Here is a 22354-nt window from a genome sequence, read left to right as displayed (position 1 = left end):
AAGAGAACTAACAGTTACCCACTCAGAGTCTCTAAGTTACTCATTAATCAGGTCAGCCTCACACTTGTAAAAGAATGAGTTCCATGGGGCTGATGGAAACACATGGCTCTGGATTCTAAGCTGTAGTTGACTAAGAATGCTGGTGGACATGCTTGAAAGAAACAGCCCTGCTGAAACTGCAGCCCAGTTCACTACCAAGAGGTTGCACAGGAAAAATAAGAAGTGTGGCTTTATGAGTTTTAAGCAATTGTGCAGCTTTTCCCTTCTAGGGAGGAACATCTCAAAATAAGTATGCAGAGCTACCCTGAGCAGTGTTCCCACTTTCCTTCTATACCTTCATATCTTGGAGGCAGAGACCAATTCTGGCCAAGAATTTATTTAATTTTTTCCACCTGGAGTGATTTTCAGTACATAAATATCCCCCCTTCACTCTTGCAAACCCTTCTGCCGTGTGTCTAGCAGTTACTTAGGTGGAGACTACTTTAGGAAAAGCCAGGGGTGATTCCTAAGATGACCCAGGTTAGTTGCTACCAAGTTAGTCAGATGGTCAGAGAAGGCTTCTGAAACATGAAGAGAATGATTACTTTCTAAGAAAGAACAATGGGCTTTGCCAAGTACATACTTTAGAATTGAGGAAGAATCACTACTTACACCAAGAGAGGAGTTGCCAATAGTGAGTCCTTCCAGTGAGAGATTTCGTGAGGGAATTCTATTACCTAGGTAACCTAGAAGTGACATGAACTCAATGTCTTGTAGAGTAGATTAAAATCCCAGCTTTAGAACGTACACGATGGCAAAGTAGTGCCCGGAGGACTACTGTTGGTCCTGAGACTGGAGATGCTTCTTCCCTGAGATTGTAGAAGGGACATCCTAGGTTTCTAAATGGGCTGCTAATCCACATATTGGTGTGCAAACACTCACGATACTGCTCCAGCGAGCTCAAGCATAAGACCGCCTGCCCTGATGCTTACGCTATGCCATTTTTGTAATGACGCATGAAGAAGCAGGTAAGGGCATAACAAGACAGCAGTTGATGCAATCTACCTTTAGCTTCTGTTTTTCTTCTGTATTTCTAGTTTGTAGACATCTTTCAATAACATCCATTAAAAGGCAAATGACAATGTTGTCACCAACATTCACACACAATCTTGTTTCAAGATTCTGACACAGAACAAAGGGATCAAAAAATAAATTTCAGCATGTATTCAAGGTAGCCTAAATGCCACCTTGACACGTAGTTCTCAGCTATTCAGGCTCAACATGAGGCATTTCTCACAATGATCTCTGGATGACGTTGATCGGTGGGTATGACGGTATATCCCCATTCTCTGGGGGAAAGAATGTCTTTTACCCTGCCTACCATTTTAGAATTAGCATCTATTGTCGGCAATTATTAAAAATACTTATCTGATCTGTGATCGGCAGGGGCCCGTAGTTTCAAAGCCAGGAGTTTATTAACCCCCTGAAACCTGAGGGGTTTTCTTACTGTTCATGACTTACTTTCTTTGGGGGGCGCTATCAGAGCTTTTTGAGAATTACAAAAAGAAGGTCTGTTCTAAGCAAGCTCCTGTCTCTACTTCTGGTCCTCCTGCCCCCTCTCCTAGCTTCCTATACTGAATGTTTGCCTGACCTCTGACAAACCAGGTCCTGTCATTTGGAAGGACCTCCACTTGATCTTCAACATTCCACACTCATGCTGGTAGTCCCATGTCAAACATTCAACTAAATTCCTCTAGACCAAGATGTAGAGACTTTTGGGACCTGGAGTCAAGGCAACTCTTAGGAGTGGATTCTATTTTCAGAACCTCGAAACATTTAAGAAGCTAAGATCACACTTAGTGACGTGCATGCATCCTCGTGAGGGACACTGCAAGGCTCCTTACTCACCACAGTTCTTTTCGTCACTGCCATCAGCGCAGTCTTCATCCCCGTCGCATTTCCACAGCAATGTAATACAGCGGCCATTTGTGCACTGGAATTGGGAGGGTTCACATTTGGCTTTTCTTCCTAAAATCAGGAGGGAGCACTTAGCTAAGTTGGGATACAAGCATGGGAAGTTAGAGCTGCAAGTTACCCAAAACCCATGGACATGGTACTTCTCAAAGGGAGAGCTGCAGGCTCAGCAGGCTAGAACATTCTAGGGGCCAGGGCAGGGTGGGCATTGGGGCAGTGACAGGCAGTGATTGAATTCTTTGCTGGGCAAATGCCATCTGGAGAAGACTAGATTTCCCAGCTTCTCTTGCAGTGAGGCACAGCCATGGGTGGGCCTAAGGTCTAGTTAATGGAATATAAATAGAATGATAAATAGAACTTCTGGGAAATATCCTCAAAGGGATTGGGGACCCATTATCCTTTCCTTTATTCCTTTCTGGATCCTGAAAATTGGGCATGGTGGCTGGAATAGAGATCCTGGGCCAATGGAGCCAGACCAAGATAGAAGGAACCTAGATTTCCCAGAGACCATGGGGAGTTAGGTTGGACTCACTTGCCCCTGGACTCATTTCCCTCATGTGTTTAACTCCCTTGTGGAACTGTAATCAGCCAAATCCTAACCCTTTAATGGCATTTCTTGATCACATTTGGTACTGTTATTCATGGATGATGCTTCTATTACAAGTAAACTCAGGGAGACTTAGAAAGAATGATAGCAAAGAGGGGGCAGGACAGAGGTTTAATGTCCTCATTTTAAAATCTGAGGTCTAATTAGAAAAAGACATGCTTACAAAACAGCTCAAAGATAAAAATCAAGAAGTTATAGTTGAGAGGTAAAGGGAGATCACTTTTAGCAACAGAAGAAAAACAAAGTGAGGGAGCATCACAGACCCAGATTCTATTTCTCTGAATCTCTATTTTCCTGCACTCGATGTATGGATATTTAATTCACACAGTGGTATGAACTAATCCTTGTAAGTAGAACACTTAGTTTTGTTATTTTTTTCGTTTTTGCCTGGCATGGGACAGCTAACATTCAGGTGTTTCCTACCATTAGTACATGTGCTCTTCTGGAGGATGTGATTTCTTTGAGCTAAAAGGCCAACGATCTGGTTGCTTAATATAAATATACTGCTAATATTCAGGACAACCAGGGGTGCCCTATGGCTCGTGCAGATTACTTAGGCCCTCCAAGCAGATTTCCTGCCACCTTCCAGCATCTGCAGCTGTGGCATGCCGGCCTAAAGACAGACACTACAGTGACAAGCACAGACTGGAACTCTTGTGCCTGGTATACAATACTCCCGTTGGCCTCCCTACTATCAGCTAGCCCCTCCTATCTGGGGGCGGTCTATGTTTTGTGGCTAATTCCCAGGGAGATTAGAATTCAGTCCAAGTCAGGTTTACCACATGGGTGTGGTTCCATTCTTAGATACTGAATGTATTCATAAGCTGTGTGTACCACTCTGCTCCCAAGAGTCTGGTTAAGGTGGGACCCAGATACAAAGCAGTATGATCTGACAGCACTTTCTACCTATATTTCACAACATTTGTTCATTTCACAAATATCTTATTGGCATAAGATATAAGGGATTGAGAAGGGTAGAGGTTGTTGGGGGAAGTCAGCAGCTGGCTTTTATACTGTTCAACCAAAGCAGAGAAGCAGCTGCCTCCCCCATCCATCCCTATATTTCCAGCAGCCTCTCAGTGTTCTCGCTGCTGGGGGGATCTGCTGCAGGGGCCTCTGGCTTTAGTTCTCTATCCCTACTACCTTTGAGGGCTGTGGGAGTGGCAAAAACTTATTTAGAGAACTTAATGTGAAAGTAGCAGATGAACAGTTTGTCGTCAAACAACATCAATAGAAGTCTAGTTAGAACAGTCAGGCTCCAGTTAGGGTACGATGGAGGCTCTGAACTTTTTTTTAAAGGTTTGAGGTACCAAAGGTTGTTCAGTGAAAAAGAGACAAAAATTCAGACACTGACACCTACACTGTAGGTAAAGGTAAAGCCTATAAAGCATAAAAAGGTCAGCATAGAATCAGACTTGGACAGGGACACAGAAGTAGGTGTCAAATGATGGTTTTCCACTTCAAGGTTAGGACCTGGAAGATCTTAAAAATGACTTTGGAAGCTAGAGATTTCCTAGACATGCAAGCTGGCCTGGGATCAAATACAGGTACACAGGTGAAATCAGGCTGGCGTTTAGTGCCCCAGCACCTCCAGGAGGGTCTCTGAACATCATGGCAGCAAAGGAACGATCAGCAGTAAGAAATGAGAGTAAGATCCCAGCAGCACTGCTTCCAGAGTTGATCCTAAGCAGACTTTCAGGACAAGCATAAGCATTTTCTCAGTGTTTTATTCCAATTCCTTAAGACAAAAAGGAATTTAATGTCTACCTTTTCTTATCTGAGCTATTTCCACTCCCCCCAAGCTTCTGCCCAACAGTCCTGGAACTGTGTTTTACTGGGACACACACGTGACCCTGTATTATGAGGGGGGAAGCGATGGAGGTTAGAAGTGGAGAAAGCTACTGAATGCTGTTGCTCCTTCACAGGACGAGTGGGGTGGGGGTGGAGGTGGCGGTGGCTAAGGCTGGCTAGCTGCCCTCATACGGGACCCTCTCTTTAAAGAGAGGTAAGACCGTAGGCCTGATGGCCATGCCTCAGTTTCTTATTATCTAAGCATTCGGTTATGAGGTTGCTCCTGGGCAGAATGTGGCCCTGGCTTCTGTTGAACGTCCCGCCTGGTGCAGGGCGGCCAGAGCTCCGAGGCTGGATCCCGTGCTGGGACCGCGGCCAGACTGCAATGCTGTGGGTGTTCCGTCAAAGTTTCAAAAAGATTCTCCATCTCGCCTCTGGTGCTCGGCTGGGAACACGGCCGTACAGAGCTCCAGGAGAACCGAAAGCACCAAACAAGTTAAGGAGCTTTTGATTTCCACAGCCTTTGGGGGATTACAGGATTGTGGACCTATAGGCTATTTTCATCCGTGACCCTTAAGTCTACTTTCGTAAAGGGAACAGTTGAGCTTGAAATCGTCTACACTCGACGTGCTTTTATTTGTTTTTTTCTTTCTTTTTAAGATTGATTGATTTATTTTAGAGAGAGCATGGGAAGGGAGGGGCAGAGGGAGAGGGTGAATGAGTTCCAAGCGGACCCTGCACCAAGCACCCAGTGCCGGGCTCGATCTCCTGACCCTGAGATCATGACCTGAGCTGAAACCAAGAGTCGAAGGCTCAACCATGTGTGCCACCCAGGCATCCTCCTCTCTCCCCCAAGGTGCTTTTAATCTTTAGGCTAAGCTAAGACATGGATTGATGCCTCAAACAATAACCCTAGGAGTAGAAGCTCTAGGCAGCCAATATCTCCAGATCTATCTGCCCAGAAAGGTGAACAGCTGAGAGTCAATGTGGTTTTTAGCAGGTTCCTCAAAGCCATGGGGATTCATAGGAATGCCTTAGTGCCAAAAGGGTGGTTAAAGTTGGGGGTGGGTGGAGGAAAGGCCATGATAGCGGGGAACCTGGGTGTTTTGCCTGTTTCAGCCAGGAAGGCTTTCTTTATCAATACTTGAGTTTTGTGAAAGAATTTGAAAAGGGTTCTTCCTGTTGCTTTAAGAAATCAAACCATTGGCCTTGATCTGGATCTTCTTTGAGCTCTAATACTTAGAATAACTATCCCTGCCCCTCTGGGTCAGGGGGTCGGAAGTCACTTGTATGTAGTCACATATGTACCTAGTCACAGCTATTTACCTTTGTAATGAAAGAAGGCCCACCCATGCCAAGGACTAACTTGCTCATTCTGTCACTTGCCCAGGCAGAATCAGACCCTGCAAACTGACCTTAAGGCGCCTTGTCCCAGGAGCCTTGCTCACCTCAAGAGTGAACGTTGCTGCCCAGACATGTTGGCAGTTCAGTGGCTCCAAAAAACTCAGGGGCTTATTTATGTCTTTATTTTTAAAGATTTTATTTATTTACTCATGAGAGACACAGAGAAGCGGGTTCCCTGCAGGGAGCCTGATGGGGGACTTGATCCTGGACCCCGGAATCACGCCCTGAGCCGAAGGCAGATGCTCAACCAACCACTGAGCCACCCAGGCGTCCCAAAACTCAGGGGTTTAAATGCACATAGATGTCAGCCTACTGTTGCCTGACTGTCCCTGCAAGTTTTAATGGGTCAGTGGGAAACTGCATAGACCTCACAGTAGATACCAAGCCTTCATGGTAGGCTGCACTTTTCCCTAGAGGGCTCCAGGCTGCCCAGGGTACGGGGAGGTTTCTGAGTATCAGGCTCAGACCTGAACTTGAACCAGCACAGAGAGGCTCAGGCTGCCACTCTCCTGGGACTGGCGGGGCCCAGGATTCAGGGGCCTCTCCCTCTCCTCCTTGCTTGAGATATGGGTGCTATCTACAGGAATGTCTTTAGTCCACTTGTTTGGCCACTTCTGGGGCCGCCAAGGGCATTTATTTTTAGTCACACTTCTGCTGCTTCTTTAATGCCAATCTTTCTATTCATAGGCTAAAACTCATTTTAGGATAAGCAGACTTGCGAGTCAGCAAAGTGGTTTTCTCTCAGGAGAGGTTAGTTAGTGAGAGGAAGGCAGGCAGACAGCCTGAGCTGTCGGGCACGGAGGTTGTGTTCCGGCCCTACTGTCAGGCTCTAAAGCACTTCTAAGAACTGCCTGAAAGCTGTTAAATACTTCGGCCAGGGACACCTGGGTGGCTCAGTGGTTGAGCATCTATCTACCTTCAGCTCAGATCATTATCCCAGGGTCCTGGGATCCAGTTCTGCATTGGACTCCCCACTGAGCACAGAGCCTGCTTTTTTCCCTCTGCCTGTGTCTCTGCCCCTGTCTCTCTCAATCTCTCTGTCATGAATAAATAAATAAATAAATAATCTTAAAAAGAAATACTTTGGTCAATCCTTCTGATTCGCTGAAATAAGTGAATCTTAGAGTTCACTTGTCCCACTGACATCAGATTGAGATGATCTTAAGAATCATAGGTAAATAAGCTTTCAAAATTATTTGCCAAACACAGCTCTAAGCCTTCAGTCTTTTAATTCATCTGAATTCTAAATCCTCCACTCTGAGTACTACTGTTCCCCTTTTATGTATCAGGTAAGGAGAGGACAGAGAAGGGAAGTACAGTGCTTGCCCAGGATCAGCCTGTACAGAATGAGGATTTGAACCCCAGGTGGCCTGGCTTCAGATACTACACTGCTGAACATGCACAGAATCTAAAGCATCTAATGCAGGACTACTTCCCCTTAAAATATTCTGTTGATTTTGGTAACTTGGGTAACAGAGTCAGTTTAAATCAATCCAGAATGAGGTAGGTAGTTTCACCCGTCAAGATGATACTGTCCTAACACAGTCTTATTATCGAAAGACAGCCTTCCTGCCACATTTTAATTAAAATAAAATAAAATTTAAAAAGCCTAGAGTATCCTCAGCGGGGTTTTTTCTAGAAGGACTACACAGCTTGGTTGTCTTGTCCAGGATACATCAGTCAAATCGAGGCATATTGCGAAGTTGAGTTTTTTTTTTTAATATTATGTATTTTTAAAATTGGAGTTCAATTTACCAACATATAGTATAACACCCAGTGCTCATCCTGTCAAGTGCCCCCGTCAGTGCCCCCCTCAATGCCCGTCACCCATCCCCCCACCCGCCTCTCTTTCCACTACCTCTTGTTCATCTCCCAGAGTTAGAAGTTTCTCATGTTTTGTCACCCTCTCTGATTTTCCCCACTCATTTTCTCTCCTTTTCTCTATAATCTCTTTCACTATTTTCGAACTTACAGTTTCTATGGGAGGCAGATGCTAGGTCCCTGGTGCTCTTATTCTCATTGGCATCAGAATCCCCACAGGGCTTGTTGGAACACCTGCTGGGCCTACCCCCCCACAGAGGTTCAGATTCAGCTGGAGCAGGGTGGGGACAGAGCTCCCTTTCTTGGGTTCCCAGATGGTATTGACACTGCTGGTTCCTGACCACACTTTGAAACCACTGCCCAAAGTTTAGGAGGCTAAGATTCTACCCTCAGTGGAAGTGACCATGTCCTTTTCAGGGTGGAATATATAGTTCTTACCCCGATAAGCCTGCACACCCACCGCTGGATGGGCACAAGTGCTCAGTGCCATTCTTACAACGGACATTAATCATGGTGACAGCATGAGGCAAAGCCTCTGTACCCATTAGGTAGGAAAAATTTATCTAGATGCCTTAACAGGGCTACATGGTAAAGAGGTTCTTCTAAAGCCTGTCTTCTCTTTGCCAGAAGCCCCTATCCTTGGGGGGCTCCATCACTTCCTCCAACCTATGGAGGTTGGTCCCGTGGAGAGCCAGGTTCTTCTCCCCTGATATTTTGCCATCCATCCCTGGCTCCATCTGGGCTCTCATCCCTCCCTTGATCTGTTCCTTCTTCCTCCAGGTTGCCACATCAACCATCCAAATCAAGATGGTGACCCAAGCCACCTAGACCGGCCTGAAGTGCCAATGATGGGATCACTTCTAGGTTTCTCACTGGCTCAAGGGCCGAGTCTGGTTCCCTACCCATTTCCCCCCAACTTTTCCCTATTGCTTCCCACCAGCCCTTGGCTCAGAGTACACCCAGGGATGCCCCCAGCCCCACTTGCCCCAGGCCTGTGTCCTCACTATTGATCTGTCTCAGTTTGCTCCTGTCACTCCTGTATACACAAATGTCTCCCTTTGAAGGAGGCCCTCTATTCCTTTCCTGACCCACCAAGTGTGGTCTGGCTGCTTCTTGATGGTCACACAGTTGCCGTGTACTGAGGTGTTTGCCCTCCCTGCCTGTTTCCATCTCTACAAGTGGAGGTCCCCCTCACCCTACCCCAAGGCAGGGCCTAGAATTTATCTTTGTAACTTGGGACCAAGTTCCTGACATCTCCAGTATCTTTGGGCACTAGTGAGTATTCCTGGATGAATCAACTGATTCATTAGTTCACTGATAAAGCTGGTTTGAACTATAGACTTTTTCCAAAGCATTCCTTCCAGCTTTCCTGAACTTGAAACACATGACCAGTTGTTTGACCAACTAGAATATTCTGAAAGGCTCTATGTTATAAAGTCCATTGTTCCTTATGCCCATGGGGGTACCTTCACAACATCTTTGTGCCACTTGATAATATAAAAACTGTGTGCTTTCCCACACTTATCTATCACAGTGAGTACGTCACTGTAGGTACATCTGGCCTCATTTTCCTGTGAAGAGCGAGGTTCCAGTACACAGGGAACAGTAGCGGCAGCTAACTGGTAGAGTTAGAAATTTGATGTGTAAGACTTGGATTTCACTTGGGACCTGCTTTAGTGCTCTTTAGTAATGTTGGCAGCAACCCATGGTTGCTGGAATCTGATCACTTTTGTAAGATCATCTGTGGAGATGGAATAGCATCTGACTTTGTCACATGAGAGTCTGAGTTCTTGGTGACAGTTGGGAAACATTGTATTCTGTAACACAGGTAGCAAGTGGGAACTCCAGCAACCTTCAGCCGCTGTCTGCCTCTTTTATGATTAAGGCTTAAATACTGGATCTGCTCACTCCTCTCCAGAGCCTCTATTCCAGGCGAACTTTGATTTCTTGATTTGACTTCCCCACTAGACCAAATGCCATGAAAGAGAGGACCACCTGCCTAGTTACTGTGTCCTCCCCATGCTTGGTGCTGCCAAGTGGCTCATGGTTAGATGCTCAGTAGATGGTCGTCAAGTGGTTTTAAGCAGAAGTATAAGGAATGTTGACATCAATCTACCACCTATTTAGTGAACCTACAGATCAGTTAATAACTCAGATTTTGGGAAGCCTTCTTAGGAAAACGAAAGATTAGAGGCAGTCTATAAAATAGGAACCCTATTAAGTCAGAGCATTTGGGGGGAAAAGAATAAAGTTCTAACATGTGAAGTAACTTGCAAATGTTGGAGTTAGGGGAAGTATTAGGTTATAACATATAAGCACGTGAAGTAATCCACAAATGTCTATCATCAAGGTTTTATCATCTCTCTTGCTTGGCTAATTGCAAGCTCCACCCCACCTCCACCCCCTAAAATTACATGTGTATACATAAAGGCTCCTAGCTAGTAGGGCCAACCCAAAAGGCCCACGCTGGTGGCAAGATCAACCACTCCAGCCAATGGTCCCATCTTAAACTTTCTGCCTCTTAAATGTAAGAGCGTTCATACCTTTCCCCTAACGCCCCCCCCCCCCCCCCGGAGCAGTTTTAAAATACAAAGTAGTCAAAGGCTCCCCAAGCAAACATTAAGCCTTTTTTTTTTTTTTTTTGGCATAATCTCTATCCTTAATCTCATGGCACCCAGGAGGCATGCTCTTGCTGAATTTGAGCCCACAAATAACCAGCAGGCCCAAGCTTTCCTAGGACACATCACATGAAGGAAAAAGGATGCTAACATTACAGTATCACCTGCCCTCTCATTTAGTTCCTGCAGCATGGCTAGTTTATCTAACGAGGTGGCATCAACTACACTTAGAGTTTTTATTGCTAAGCCAACAGAACAGCTTAGCAAGGAGACACCGATTCACATTGGAAAATACACAGTGAAATCATCAAACAAGATTCTGCTAGAGCTATGTCACACTCCGTCTGAAAGCTTAAAAGCTACCAGTCTTCAAATTTGCTAGCTAAAAATTCTTTAGATGGGCACAAAAATCTGTTCCTGGACCACTTCTATTCAACAGGTACATCTCATCCATCACTTTTGCAGAAGGTATCTTTGGACCTTTGGTCTTGGAAGTAGTCTCCTTGTACCCTAAGTACTCTCTTGAGATTAACTTACAGTAGAAGGGAACATACTAAGCACTTTGAGTCTATTAACTAGCCTTCTGGAGAGCCCGGCCCTGATTGACTCTCCTAAGGCAGGTACATTTATCATCAATGTCATTGCAGACCTTATCATAACCCTTGGAGGCATTTGATTTCTCATAGGCTGGTATGAGAAGGTGGCTTTCCAAAGAACAGTCAGTATCCAAAGTAAATTTAACTATGACTTAAAGTCAAGTAGGTAACTGCCTATACTTGGTTGCTTTTCCTTCTACCAAAAAAGCCAGCTTCATTCACACTCTGTAAGAAATAGAAAACGGTCTAGATATTTTTTTTTTTAACACGAGTTGTCTGTACGTCTATGCTGTGCTCTGAGTTTTCTGGTCTTTGGGTCAAAACCCAAAGCCGTGTGGCTGGGAGCTGCCTGTTTCCTTGATTATGGCCATGTTCTACTCTGGGAGCTCTTGTGAAGTCTCACCAGTTTGATACTTCTGGAATAGAAGGGGCTTGTAACTACTTTTTGTCGCTTCTAAAATGGTAGTAAAACTGCTCAAGTGAAATCAAATTTATCGTTATTCAATTTTTATGAAAGGCAGAAACACTTCAATCAGGACTTCACTTCTTTTAAGCACGGAGACTGCCGTAATTACCTTGCTAGGAAGGCTTACTGCTTAAATATGCAGTCGATCATGGTAAAGTCTTAATATTTGGCTGCTCTACTGAACTTGGCCTTTACACATGCATTAGGAATGTGGGGACACCAGCAGTAAAAGCAGAGAATCAAAACAACACAGGATGGACATTATAGCTAAATGTCACATGTAGCAAGCAACAGGCCGATTGCTCAGACTTCAGGAAGCTGTCACTTGCCTGGTGATCCTTGTTTAAAGAGTCCAGGCTCACATGCTCGTTCTTTGGCCTCAACGGGGATCAGGATCACTGCCATACTTTCCCTTGGTGCTATGGGGTGGGTCAAGTTTATTTTCTCCTTGCCCTCCTGTCTCCTATCCCTCCAGGTCTCATTTTACAAACCTACTCCCACAGTAAGAGAAGTCTCTGTCTACTCTTTTGCTAGGTGCTAGCCATCTCTGAAGAGCCCTCATAAAACCTTGGTTTTTCTAGGCTCTGGCTTTAATGATGCTGTATGGTACCCCACATCCTAAGCCTGACTACCTAGGCTGATGGAAAACGTACTAGAATTCCCAGGGACTTGCAGTCAGGTATACTACACCACTGAGTTTTAGCTTCTGTAGTTAGACCGATCTAAGTTTCTGGACGGGATCTTAGAGCATCCCTGCCCGGTCCTATTTTAGACCAGTACCAAGAGCACATCTGGGGGAGGAGAGGTTGGGAAGAAGGGATGCACACAAAACCAGGGCCAGAAAGTCAGCCCATATACCCTGGGGCTTTGAACTTCAGACCAAAGCCAGTCTGGGTTGGCGTAAGGTCACTACCTCCTCAGCCAACCCCAGAGTCTGTCCAGTTGAAAAATGATGTGTCTCCTTTCCTTTGAAGAATTTAAGTCTTGCCTGGGCTTTGGTGTGTCACTCTTCATGGCATGTCACGTATTTCACATGTGACGTAGAGCAAAAGGGACCCTCACCTACCTAATACAAGGTGACCATATGGCTTCAACTAACTCATTTCATGAGTTCAAGGGCATTCCCAGCACTCTATAGGATAAAGTTCGCCTCCAACGGAAAGTTCCTACCTGTTAAACTAAAAGAACAGGGAGGAGGAGGAGGACATACAGCAAAAACAAAATCTCTCCCCCCACCTCCAGGGCGGTTATCCGTAGTTTCTGGTACACCTTAGTCTCTTGAAGTGTTATGAAAAGTATCATGCAAGTCATGGAACGATCCTGAGAAATCATTTAATAAGTTAGTATTGCTCATCCATTAATGATTAATGTTCCAGTCTGAAAATTCTTGCGGGCAAGGCTCCCCCAGGCTCTTAGCTTTGTGGTCACACCTCAGAGGCTCTCTCCAGGCCTCGCCTTCTTCGAGGAGTCCAGGTTGGGGAGAGCACGGGAGGGGACAGTGCGAAGGAGGCTGTGGGGCGCCTTGCGTTCCCCTACAGATACTCCTGCTCGGGCTGCGACCGTCCGAGTTCGCGGAGCCATGTGACCAGCCCAAACGTGATCGGGCGGCCAGCCAATCGCAGAGGGCAGAGAAGCCCGTCCCAGCTTCACACGCTCGCTCGGGACAGCGGAGCCAAAGGGCCGGGGGCATGGCAGGCTGCGAACCCCCGGACCCCCGCCCGGGAGGCTGCCGGACCGGACCGCACACTTGAAAGTTGGCCGGCTTCGGGAGACACGTGACTGCAGGCAGGCGGGCCTCCTGAGCCCCCCGCGGCCGGAGCTCGGACTCGGGAGGGGTACTCGGGGCGGCCGCTCTCTGCACCCCCTCGCCCCCCGGACCCGCCACCCCTCCGCGTGCTGTCAAGCTCGCACCGGGGACGCGCCGGCACTCTGGCCCGAGCCCCAGAAGGGCTGCCCGTCCCTGCCCGGGAAAGTTGCGCTCTCCAGCCGGGAGGCCGGCTGAGGACAGGGCTCCGGGGCCCAGTGCGGCAGCCCCGGGCACCACCGTAGTCGCCGCCGCCCCCACCGGCCCTCCCGCTACTCCCTTTGATCTATTGTCTGGAATGAAGGCTAATTACACAGTCGCTAGATTAGGACTCCATTCCTCTCGAGGAAATCTCACCGGGAACAGAAGATCAGCAAACTAACCTGATTAAGTCTTGGTTCCGCTCCCCTCCTCCCCCCGCTCAGCTCCACGGGAGACCCGAGAGGTTTACAAACACGGCGCGAGGGGGGCGGGGAGGGGCAAGGTAGGAGGGGAGGAACACCCGTGGGGAGTCCTCCTGGAAGCCGCACTCGTCCTCTGACCCGCACGCCAGGAGACCACCGGGCGCCGGGAGGTCGCAGTCCGGGTGCGCAGGCTGCGCACTTGTAGTGGCTCCCTGGAGCCTCCCGGCTGCCGCCCATCGATCGTGAGCCCGCTCCCCGCGCCGGGGGCTCGCCGCCGAGACCTGCGCCCCGCGCCCCCGGAGGCGCCCGCCGTCGCCCGCCCCCGCCCCCCGCCGGTCCCAGGAGCGCGGCCCCGGCTCCCGCGCACCGCTCGGCCCGACCCGGCCCTCTGCCTCCTTCCTAACACTCCGCCCGGCAGCGCAGACAGAACCATTGTTCGGTGCGCGGAAGCCCACATGCCCCAGCCCCGGCCGAGCGGGGTGAAAACGACGCAAAGCAGTGGCTTCGGGGGACAGAGTGAAGGGAAGGACGCCTAGTTCAGACGAGGCTTCAGGACACCCCCAATCCCACTGTCCCCCAAGCCCGGCTCCCCGTGGCCGCGGCGCTGACAGTCTGCTCAGAGGCGCCACCAGGGTTGGGAGGGAAAGACGGCGAGCGGAGCGCAGAGGCGCCTCCTAGGAGGTGGGGAGGTGGGGGGGGCGCAAAAGGAGACCCGCGCCTCGGGCCCGGGCAGCCGGCGGAGGGGCGCGTCCTCACTCACCCGCTCCGGTGGCGCGGCTCTCCCGGGGCGCCCAGCACAGCGCGAGCAGCAGCCAGAGCGCCCAGCGCGCGGACGTGCCCATGGTGCCCGCCTGGATGGTGCCGCCGCCGCCGCCGCCGCCGCCGCTCGCTCCGCACAACAAGTTACCAGCCCTTCGCAAAGGAGGAAGGAGGTGGGGGCGGGGAGGGGGGAGGGGGAGGAGGAGGGGGGAAGGAGTTAGAAAGGGGGAAAGGGAGCAGGGAAGAAGAGGGCACCCCCTCCCCTACAACTTGCACAATCTCCTCCCCACCAGCCAACCCACCCACCCACCCACCCACCCACCTCCCCGTGCTGCAGCAGCGGTGCAAGCCGAGCCTGCGGGCAGAAGATAATGCAGGCGCTGCAGAGGAGGGGAGGGCACGGGAGGGGAGGGGAGGGAGAGGGGGTGGGGAGCCGAGAGCAGAAGAAGGCAGAAGGGAGCGAGCCGGCCGCGGAGCACCCACACTGGCGACTGCCGGGTGAGCAGCGAGGAGGGGGCAGGAGGGGGAGTGGTCAGCGAGGGGCGTGGGGGGAGCGGCGGCTCCAGCCCGCGGTCCCCTCGACGAGCTGCTCTCATAAGCTCTGGGCAGCCAGGTGCCCGCGCAGGGGGTGTGCGAGTGTGTGTGCGTGCGTGAGTGGCCGTGGCCGTGGCCGCCGCCGCCGCCGCCACCACCACCCGGACTGCTCCCGGGGCCCGGCTGCTCCGCGCGTCCGCCCGGGGCTCACGGGGGCCCGGGGCGGCCGCTGGTTGGCTCGCGCGCCGCCCTCGCCTCCAATCCCCGGTGCCTGCCCTAATTTCCTGATCTAGGGAACCTGCCGCGGCAGCAGCTGTGCGCTCCCTACAGTCATTGCCGTACCCTCCCGGCAGGGCAGCCGCCGACCGTAAATGCAGCCGCAGCAGTTAGCGCTGATGCAACTATTGCTGCTGTTGCCACCACCAGCCGCTAACTGGGCCCGGCGGCCCCGGGGGGACCTGCGGCTTCCAAAGGCGGCAAGAGTCTCCCTCTCCCTGCCACCCTCTCCTGCGCCCCAAAGAGAGGCTGGCAGTGTAAGGCTGGTATGGTAGGTAGCGTCTGCCTCGGGCCTCCTCCCTCCACCCGCAAGTGATGGAGTGGGACGGGCTCGACACGTTTGGGCTGCTCTGAGGTGGGGTTCGGGGTGCCTGTCCCAATCGCACGCCGAGATGCCATTTTCGCTAAAAATTAAATGTTTTTAAATGAGAGAGAGTGTGTGTGTGTGTGTGTGCGCGCGCGCGCGTGTGCGCGCGTTTGTGGTTGGTTCTCTGTAATGGAACGGGACTAAAATAACCCAGCCTGGGAGGAGGGAAATTGCTAGGGCAGCCCTGCATTCTCTCATCAACGATTATAGTTAATTGCTAATTGCACAGAATGATAGTTTGAGGGCCTGTAATTAAAAGCTTAACCTTTTCTTGTTTGGGGGAAGGGGGAACCTAGGTTTATTCTTCTTGGTACACTTTGTAACATCCCAATTGTAAGGCTTAAGAGGAAAGGAAGTAAGGCAAGATTCCTATTAAGGATTGATTCTTGTTTTGTGCCTGGCAGCACATGAGCCTATAATTTGTTTTGTACGTGTGTTTGCTTCATGTTTCTTGCACACTTGCCCTTGGCTGACGTGCATTGTCTGCTGTGCTCTGTTAAGCATTTAACAAGAGTTGGAGGGCACACCAAGCTATTTCTCCTTCTTAAATGAAAGGGTTTACGTATGTTTTTTTAAGTTATTTTTTTTCTTTTTTCTGAAGGTATTTTTTTACCCAATGACCCAAACTTCACAGGTTTCGATAGGACCACATTCTAGCGGTGTTCTCTTGGTGACCTGAGAAGTGGTGGGCGTTGCTTAGCTATGTTCTCCTTGCCCTGGTTCTTCTAGGTGTTTGTCAAGGCTAGCCATCGGATGGGATCTTTATTAGGAACTTACTGTATCCAGGAGATGGCAAGAAAAGGAAGATTGCAGATCAGGATACAGTTTGGTGGGGCCAGAGGATCTCGTGACTGATAAATATTAAGGAGCTTAACTCTGTATTGGTGGAGTGTTGCACTATAACTAATTTTGATTGCTGTTTTGCCTACTCTGTGGTTAAACATTTGATGCAAACTGCAGCAGCCATACACATGTTGCATGTGAAATTGAATTCAAATTTGTCTTATACCATTTAGTAGCGAAAATGCATGCAGGTGTTGCTCACCTAATGGGCATTAAGGTGTGATGGTAAAACCTTTGGGGTGCATCATCCTCAATATTCTCAGAGTTCTGAAAGACCATCTGAAAATGAGCTGTGTCACTTCACAGGTGAGGAAAGGTGGTAGAAGGATGAGTGGAATCAATATTAAAAAGCATGACATTAATAAACAGTCAATGTGGCTTGTTTTTAATATTTTTTCTCGGAGATAAATGCATAGGTATTCCAAGCTAAACACTGTTATGATAATACACTTATACTTGACAAACATGCATGCTTTCTGCCTCTCCAAGGGATATAAATAATCTGTTGGTGAACTTAGCTGAGGCTCTGTGATTAGTCTTGTAGCTTTATCGTTGAATTGATAGGAAGCATAATATTTAATTGTAGCTCTGATTGGCTGTGGAACTTAGGAAAATCACTGGGCCTCTCTGTGCCTGCCTCCTGACCTATAAACTGAAAACTAATCCACATCAAGTCAGCACGCTCTGTGGCCTCAGGGACCAGCTCTCTGCAAAGCATTGATTGAAGAAAACAGTTGTAAGGGGAAATGAACTTAATACAGAAAATAACCGAATAACCAAAATGAGAAACTTATCTGAGTGGAGACGGGTGTGGTTGAACTAACTGGTCTCAGAAAGGTTGACACTGCTAGATTCAGAAGCCTTCAGGTAAATTCAGAGGCAATCATTGACTCCCACAGTCCATCGCATTTATATATTGGTTGAGGCAACACACATTGAGCATCCCCGGGAGGCAGACACTGTGCTATGCAGTGGGCATAGGGAGATGCCTACCCGAGGAAGCTCAGGATCTGGATGGGGAGGCAGAGAAATAGCAGTTACAGTACTCAAGGGACAGCCAAGGGGATGCTCAAGGTGCTATAAAATTGTAGGGGAAGAGTAACTACTCTGGCTGTGGAACAAGGGTGCCAGAAAAGGCTTTCCAGGGCAATTGATGCTGACCTGAGTAGAGTCATTGTTTTGGCCAACTACTACTACTACTACTACTACTACTACTACTACTACTACTACTTCTTCTTCTTCTTCTTCTTCTTCTTCTTCTTCTTCTTCTTCTTCTTCTTCTTCTTAAGATTTTATTTATTCATTCATGAGAGACACAGAGAGAGGCAGAGACACAGGCAGAGGGGGAAGCAGGCTCCTCGCGGGGAGCCCGATACAGCACCCGATCCCAGGAACCAGGGATCACGACCTGAGCCAAAGGCAGACACTCAACCACTGAGCCACCCAGGCACCCTGACCAAGTAATTCCAATTCTTATTCCTGCTGGGCACATGGTAGGGTTGCACTTTCTGCCCCCCTTATGATTGGATGGGACTGAAGGACAAATTTTGGACAATTATTCGTAAGAAGTCACAGGGTACTACTTGAAGACTTGAATATTTAATTACTTGCATTAAGACCCTTGCTTTTTGTCTGCTGTCTAATAACAGAAAATGTGCAAGATCTGACTGCTTCATGAACCCAGTGTGAATGACTACATGAGTATTTCTCTGCTGTCTACATCTCTCTGACAATGGTCATGTAGAATAGAGATCAGCAAATGGCTGGTGGCATGTTTTTTAGATGGCCTGGGAATATAAGAATGGTTTTTACATTTTTAAAAAGATTGTACAAAAAATCCACCCTCCCCCCCCAAAAAAAATATTAACAAAACAAAGAAGGAAAATCTGGAACAGAAACTGTATATTGCTCACAAAGCCTAAGATATTTACTACCTGGGTCTTTGGAGAGAAAACTTGCAGCATCTTTACGTGGAGTAGGTATAAAAGAAACCTGTGTTGTGTTCATCTACTGGGATTTTGTTACCTCATCATTACCCACCATTACTTGGCTGATGTGCTGAGTGAACGGGGAAGGAAGACCAGGGTGAGCAGAGGAAACAGAGGCAAAAAACTATCAGGTACTCAAGAATATGCAAGCGACACAAGATGTTTCAAGGGTGGGTTTCAAATGGGCTAATGGTAGAGAAGAAGCCTAAGGAGGAGAGGTTGGGACTGGATTATGTGAAGACTTATATGTCATGGTAACACCCGGCCTCCATCCCGCAGGCCATGGCGAGGATGGGTGATGGACCTTTGTGTTTGTTTGCTTTCGTAATTTTAAAAAATTTATTAAGTTATGTGATTCACAAAGTAGTAACTCTAAAATACAGAGAACAAGCCTTTTAAAAAGCATACTCTGAATACCCAGCGACACTGACATATTCTATTTCTTTACTTTAAAAAATGTACTCAATTTTATCCTCAGGGGACAGAATTGTATTGACATAACTATAATTGGTACAGTTATGGCACTCTTTATTTGCTAATTTACTTCTGTAAATAAAAAAATATATCTATGAGCCCACTGCTGTCTCCATGTAATAGAATATTGGCAGGAACACCTAGCTGAGTCCTTCCATGTGAACACCTCTAGCTCTCTTCGTTGGAGGAAACAAACTACTGTTGAATGGATGAGTTTCGATTGGAGCCCTGATACCCAGTGCATTCTAGAACGTCCACTCTGGCACTGGCATGAAGAATGTCGTAGTTGGGAAGCAGGTAAGTCGAGAAGAAGAACAATTCGGGGCCCTAGTAGTGAGGAGAACACACATAAACAAGAGGAAGAAACTATTATTTGCACTCAGAAATGTTCATATAATTCCTTCATGAGATTTTTCTCCCTAGCCCTTTGGATGTATCTCTTAGAACAGTGTTTTCTCAACATGTATAATCCACAAGGATCCCTGGCAGTATCCGCAGAAAGTGCGGGTTCCCAGCTCCTCCCTTGGTGATCCTTGCTTGGTGGGTCTAGGATCTGTTCCAAGGGGCTGTGTGTGATCTTACTCCAGCTGATTCTCAGGATGAGCCACGATTAAGAAACTTCCTCAGAGAATGCCTTCTTTGATGCAGTTTGAACGACCAAGTAGCTTTCTTTTTTCAATATGCATACACATATTTGTCCAATTTCTCCAGGGTGAGTGGGGTGGGACCCACAGAAAATGCAGACCCTACTGTTGGGTGTTTTCTTGTCTTCAAGCCCTGTACGCTAACTGGTATGGGCAGCAGGAATAATCTTCAGACCAGTTGCTAGTTTGAAGCTCTGATCACTACATTTTCTACCCCATAGCCATGCCACAGGAAGAAGTGAAATGATCTTTCCCCTTTTAAAGGATTTTGTTAACTTCTGAGGCCTCTGCTGTATCCTTTTCTGATTGTGTGACAGCCCAGTGGAATGCATGGGATTCACCCCACTCCAGGCTCTGGGCATAGGGCCTGATGATGTAAGCCAGTGGGTCACAAATTTTAGCCTCCATCAGAACCATCTGCAAGCCTTATTAAAACATGGATTACTGGTCCCCAGCCCAGAGTTCCCAATTCAGCAAGTCTGGGATGGGGCCTGAAAAAATCTGTATTTATAACAAGTCCTCAGGTGATGCTGATGCCAGCAGTCAGGGAACACACTTTGAGAAATACTGTTCAAAACCCATCAGCATAACTTACCTCCCTCAGCCTCTGTGATTGATTCAAGGGCCTCAACCAGTGAGCCTGTGGCCTTCTCCTGGCCACATTGGTGGGATGCTTCAGCCCTAAGCATATTACTAAAGTCTGTCCAGTTCTGATGAAGCTCAGGACTTCTGCTTCATTAGAAAGGCACCCTCTTTGAAGCAATGTCATATGGACCTTGGGCCAGAGCTTCTATAGTCATTGTACCACAATGACGGAAGCCTATTTGAAGACCAGTTGACTCATGGAGAAGAGGAGGCTGAGACAATCAGAGAGATGCCACCCAAACTTGACCTCCAACCCAAGTGGAGGTCAGCTTTTCCTACAAGTGGTGATTCTGTAGGACCTTTCACATACCCGAGCCAATAAATTCTCTTTGTTGCCTAAGTCTGTTTGGATTGAGTTTTCTGTTACTGACAAGTAAATGACTGAGACAGGTGGCCTCTTGAGGGATGTAGTGTACATGATCATAAAGCATTAGGCAAAACACCGTGTGTGACCATCCAGTGGAAAAGTAAGATGCCTATCCTCGCCTGCAGCGAAGTGTGAAAAGGAATACAGGTACTAGGAAGGACTGTCTCTAAGCTGCTTTCTTGTGCATCATGGCCAAGTCAACTCCACACCCCTACCTCAACCGAAATCAAATGCTTAATGTGGACGTAGGACAGAGGAGTCCCTCCTGAGGTTACATTCTAACAAAACCATGTTAGAAATCCCAAGGCCAAAGACTGCTTTGCAGGCTGCTTTTGAACAATCTGAGGGAAAAAAAATGTAGCTGAACATGGTAAAGAGTTTACGGTTGGAGTGAAACTCCAAAATGGGTAAGTATGAAGCTAGGCCAGTGGTTCGGGAATGGGACCGATCTTGCCCTTGGGAAATATTTGGCAACATCTGGAGTCATTGTTAGTTGTCGTGCCTCGGGGACAGGTACCATTGACATAGAGGGGATAGAGCCCAGGGCTGCTGTTAGACAAATAGCTTAGGGTACACAGAACAGGCCCTTACAACAAAGCATGATCTGTCTGGTTCGAAATGTCAGAGGTGCCACCATTGAGATATCTTGAGCTAGAGTGAGAAGTCAGATGATTCTGTAATATGTGGTAGGTAATGAGTAGGGTCAGGGAATGTTAGCTGATAGCTCAAGAGAGAGCACAAACTGAGTCTTGCCCAGTAGAAAACCAGTTGTGAATGCACTGTCAGCACGTAGTGGGCAGATTTATAGACCTGGAAAGAGGAAAGCAAACCCCAAGTAGTTTACATTTGGATTGAGGACACCAACATGGGACATCCACAGTCCAGTTGCATTGTGAACTCACGGGTGTCCTGTATTTTTCAAATGTTGGGTTCTGTTTTCTGTTTTTCACTGAAGGAATCAAGTGCTGGACCAGGTTTACCTTATTTTCCAGGAGCTCTCCATAATTAAATCTTAAGCTAGTGGCCCCAGATTGGATTGTTCTCATCTGCCATGACTGCAATTGACAGGACGTTTTGGAATGCGGTGCTAGAGCATTTAAAACATTGTTACGGTGGGAGTTTCTAAGAAAATGGGGGCTTTGGGGCTCCTACTGAGCCAGCTAAGCATCAATGTTCATTCAGACAATGATTTTAATCTGTAAGTTATAAGTAATGTAGCAAGATCTTTAAGGATATGTCATTGCATCATGATAATTCCATATTTCAACTTCTAGTTTTGTGGAAGTGGAGAGTTGATGTATCTAATGTTTTCTTGTTACGTGTATGACCTGAATTTGTGTTATATTGCTGGTCTGTACCCTTGAAGGGGTGAATTTCTGAATGAATGTTCTTCCTGCCAAGCTGGCTCTTTGGGAAGGCTTTGTCTTAGCATCTCTAAATTGTTTCAGAAACGCACTAACAAGGAGTACTAATGCCAACAACAACCATATTTAGAGTGTGGAGGGGGCACTTCTGGTTCTCCAGCCTGCTTTCAGGCTTCTCTGGTGGATGGAAGTAACGGCTAATAATTCAGAATTGTTGGAGGGTAGAGTGGCTGAAGGTGGGAGTAGATCCCAGAGGAGTAGTCCAGGCCCATCAAGGAAGGTGTTTGTATATTTTTTGGATTTTTATCCCATGAGCAATTAGTAAGTTATAAAAGGTTTTTGGTCAGGGTGCAATGGGAGTAGATATGTGTATCAGAAATATCGCTATCTGGGGAGATGATTATATCCATATAGGATCCAGAGGGCATCTTTGTGGTATCTGAAAGCCTTTGTGCATTGAATACAGAGGGGAGGGGGGCCTGGACGGCTCAGTCTGCCTTCGGCTCAGGTCATGATCTTGGGGGTCCTGGGATCAAGCCCAGCGTCAGGCTTCCTGCTCAGTGGGGAGTCTGCTTCTCTCTCTGTCCCTTCCCCCACTCGTTATCTTCTTCTCTCTCTCTCAAATAAAT

The 22354-nt window shown here is 47.8% G+C and overlaps 1 protein-coding gene and 1 long non-coding RNA gene across 6 annotated transcripts in view; one reads left to right on the top strand and one right to left on the bottom strand.

Moving 5' to 3' along the window:
• VLDLR (very low density lipoprotein receptor) overlaps nucleotides 1–14550 on the bottom strand; it is a 30677-nt gene extending 16127 nt beyond the window's left edge. For 2 of the 4 annotated variants that reach the window (XM_072839683.1, XM_072839690.1), the window contains exons 1-2: nucleotides 14225–14412; nucleotides 1888–2007 (exon numbers count right to left, since the gene is read on the bottom strand). In XM_072839683.1, the coding sequence (XP_072695784.1) occupies nucleotides 1888–2007; nucleotides 14225–14306 (202 nt within the window). In that variant the 5' untranslated portion in view covers nucleotides 14307–14412. Of the gene's footprint in view, nucleotides 1–1887; nucleotides 2008–14224 lie in introns of all 4 variants that reach the window. The other 2 variants (XM_072839673.1, XM_072839677.1) reach the window with 2 other exon arrangements.
• A 96-nt stretch (nucleotides 14551–14646) lies between these two features.
• The window catches only part of LOC140640365 (uncharacterized), a 150604-nt gene continuing 142896 nt past the window's right edge, over nucleotides 14647–22354 (top strand). For both annotated transcript variants that reach the window (XR_012037083.1, XR_012037075.1), the window contains exon 1: nucleotides 14647–14721. This is a non-coding gene — a long non-coding RNA (uncharacterized lncRNA). The remainder of the gene's footprint in view (nucleotides 14722–22354) is intronic.

The sequence above is a fragment of the Canis lupus genome, chromosome 1 (genome assembly GCF_048164855.1).
Source record: "Canis lupus baileyi chromosome 1, mCanLup2.hap1, whole genome shotgun sequence".
NCBI lineage: Eukaryota > Metazoa > Chordata > Mammalia > Carnivora > Canidae > Canis > Canis lupus.
The sequence above is the reverse complement of the archived record's forward strand: the minus strand, read 5'-3'. Positions and strand labels throughout refer to the sequence as shown.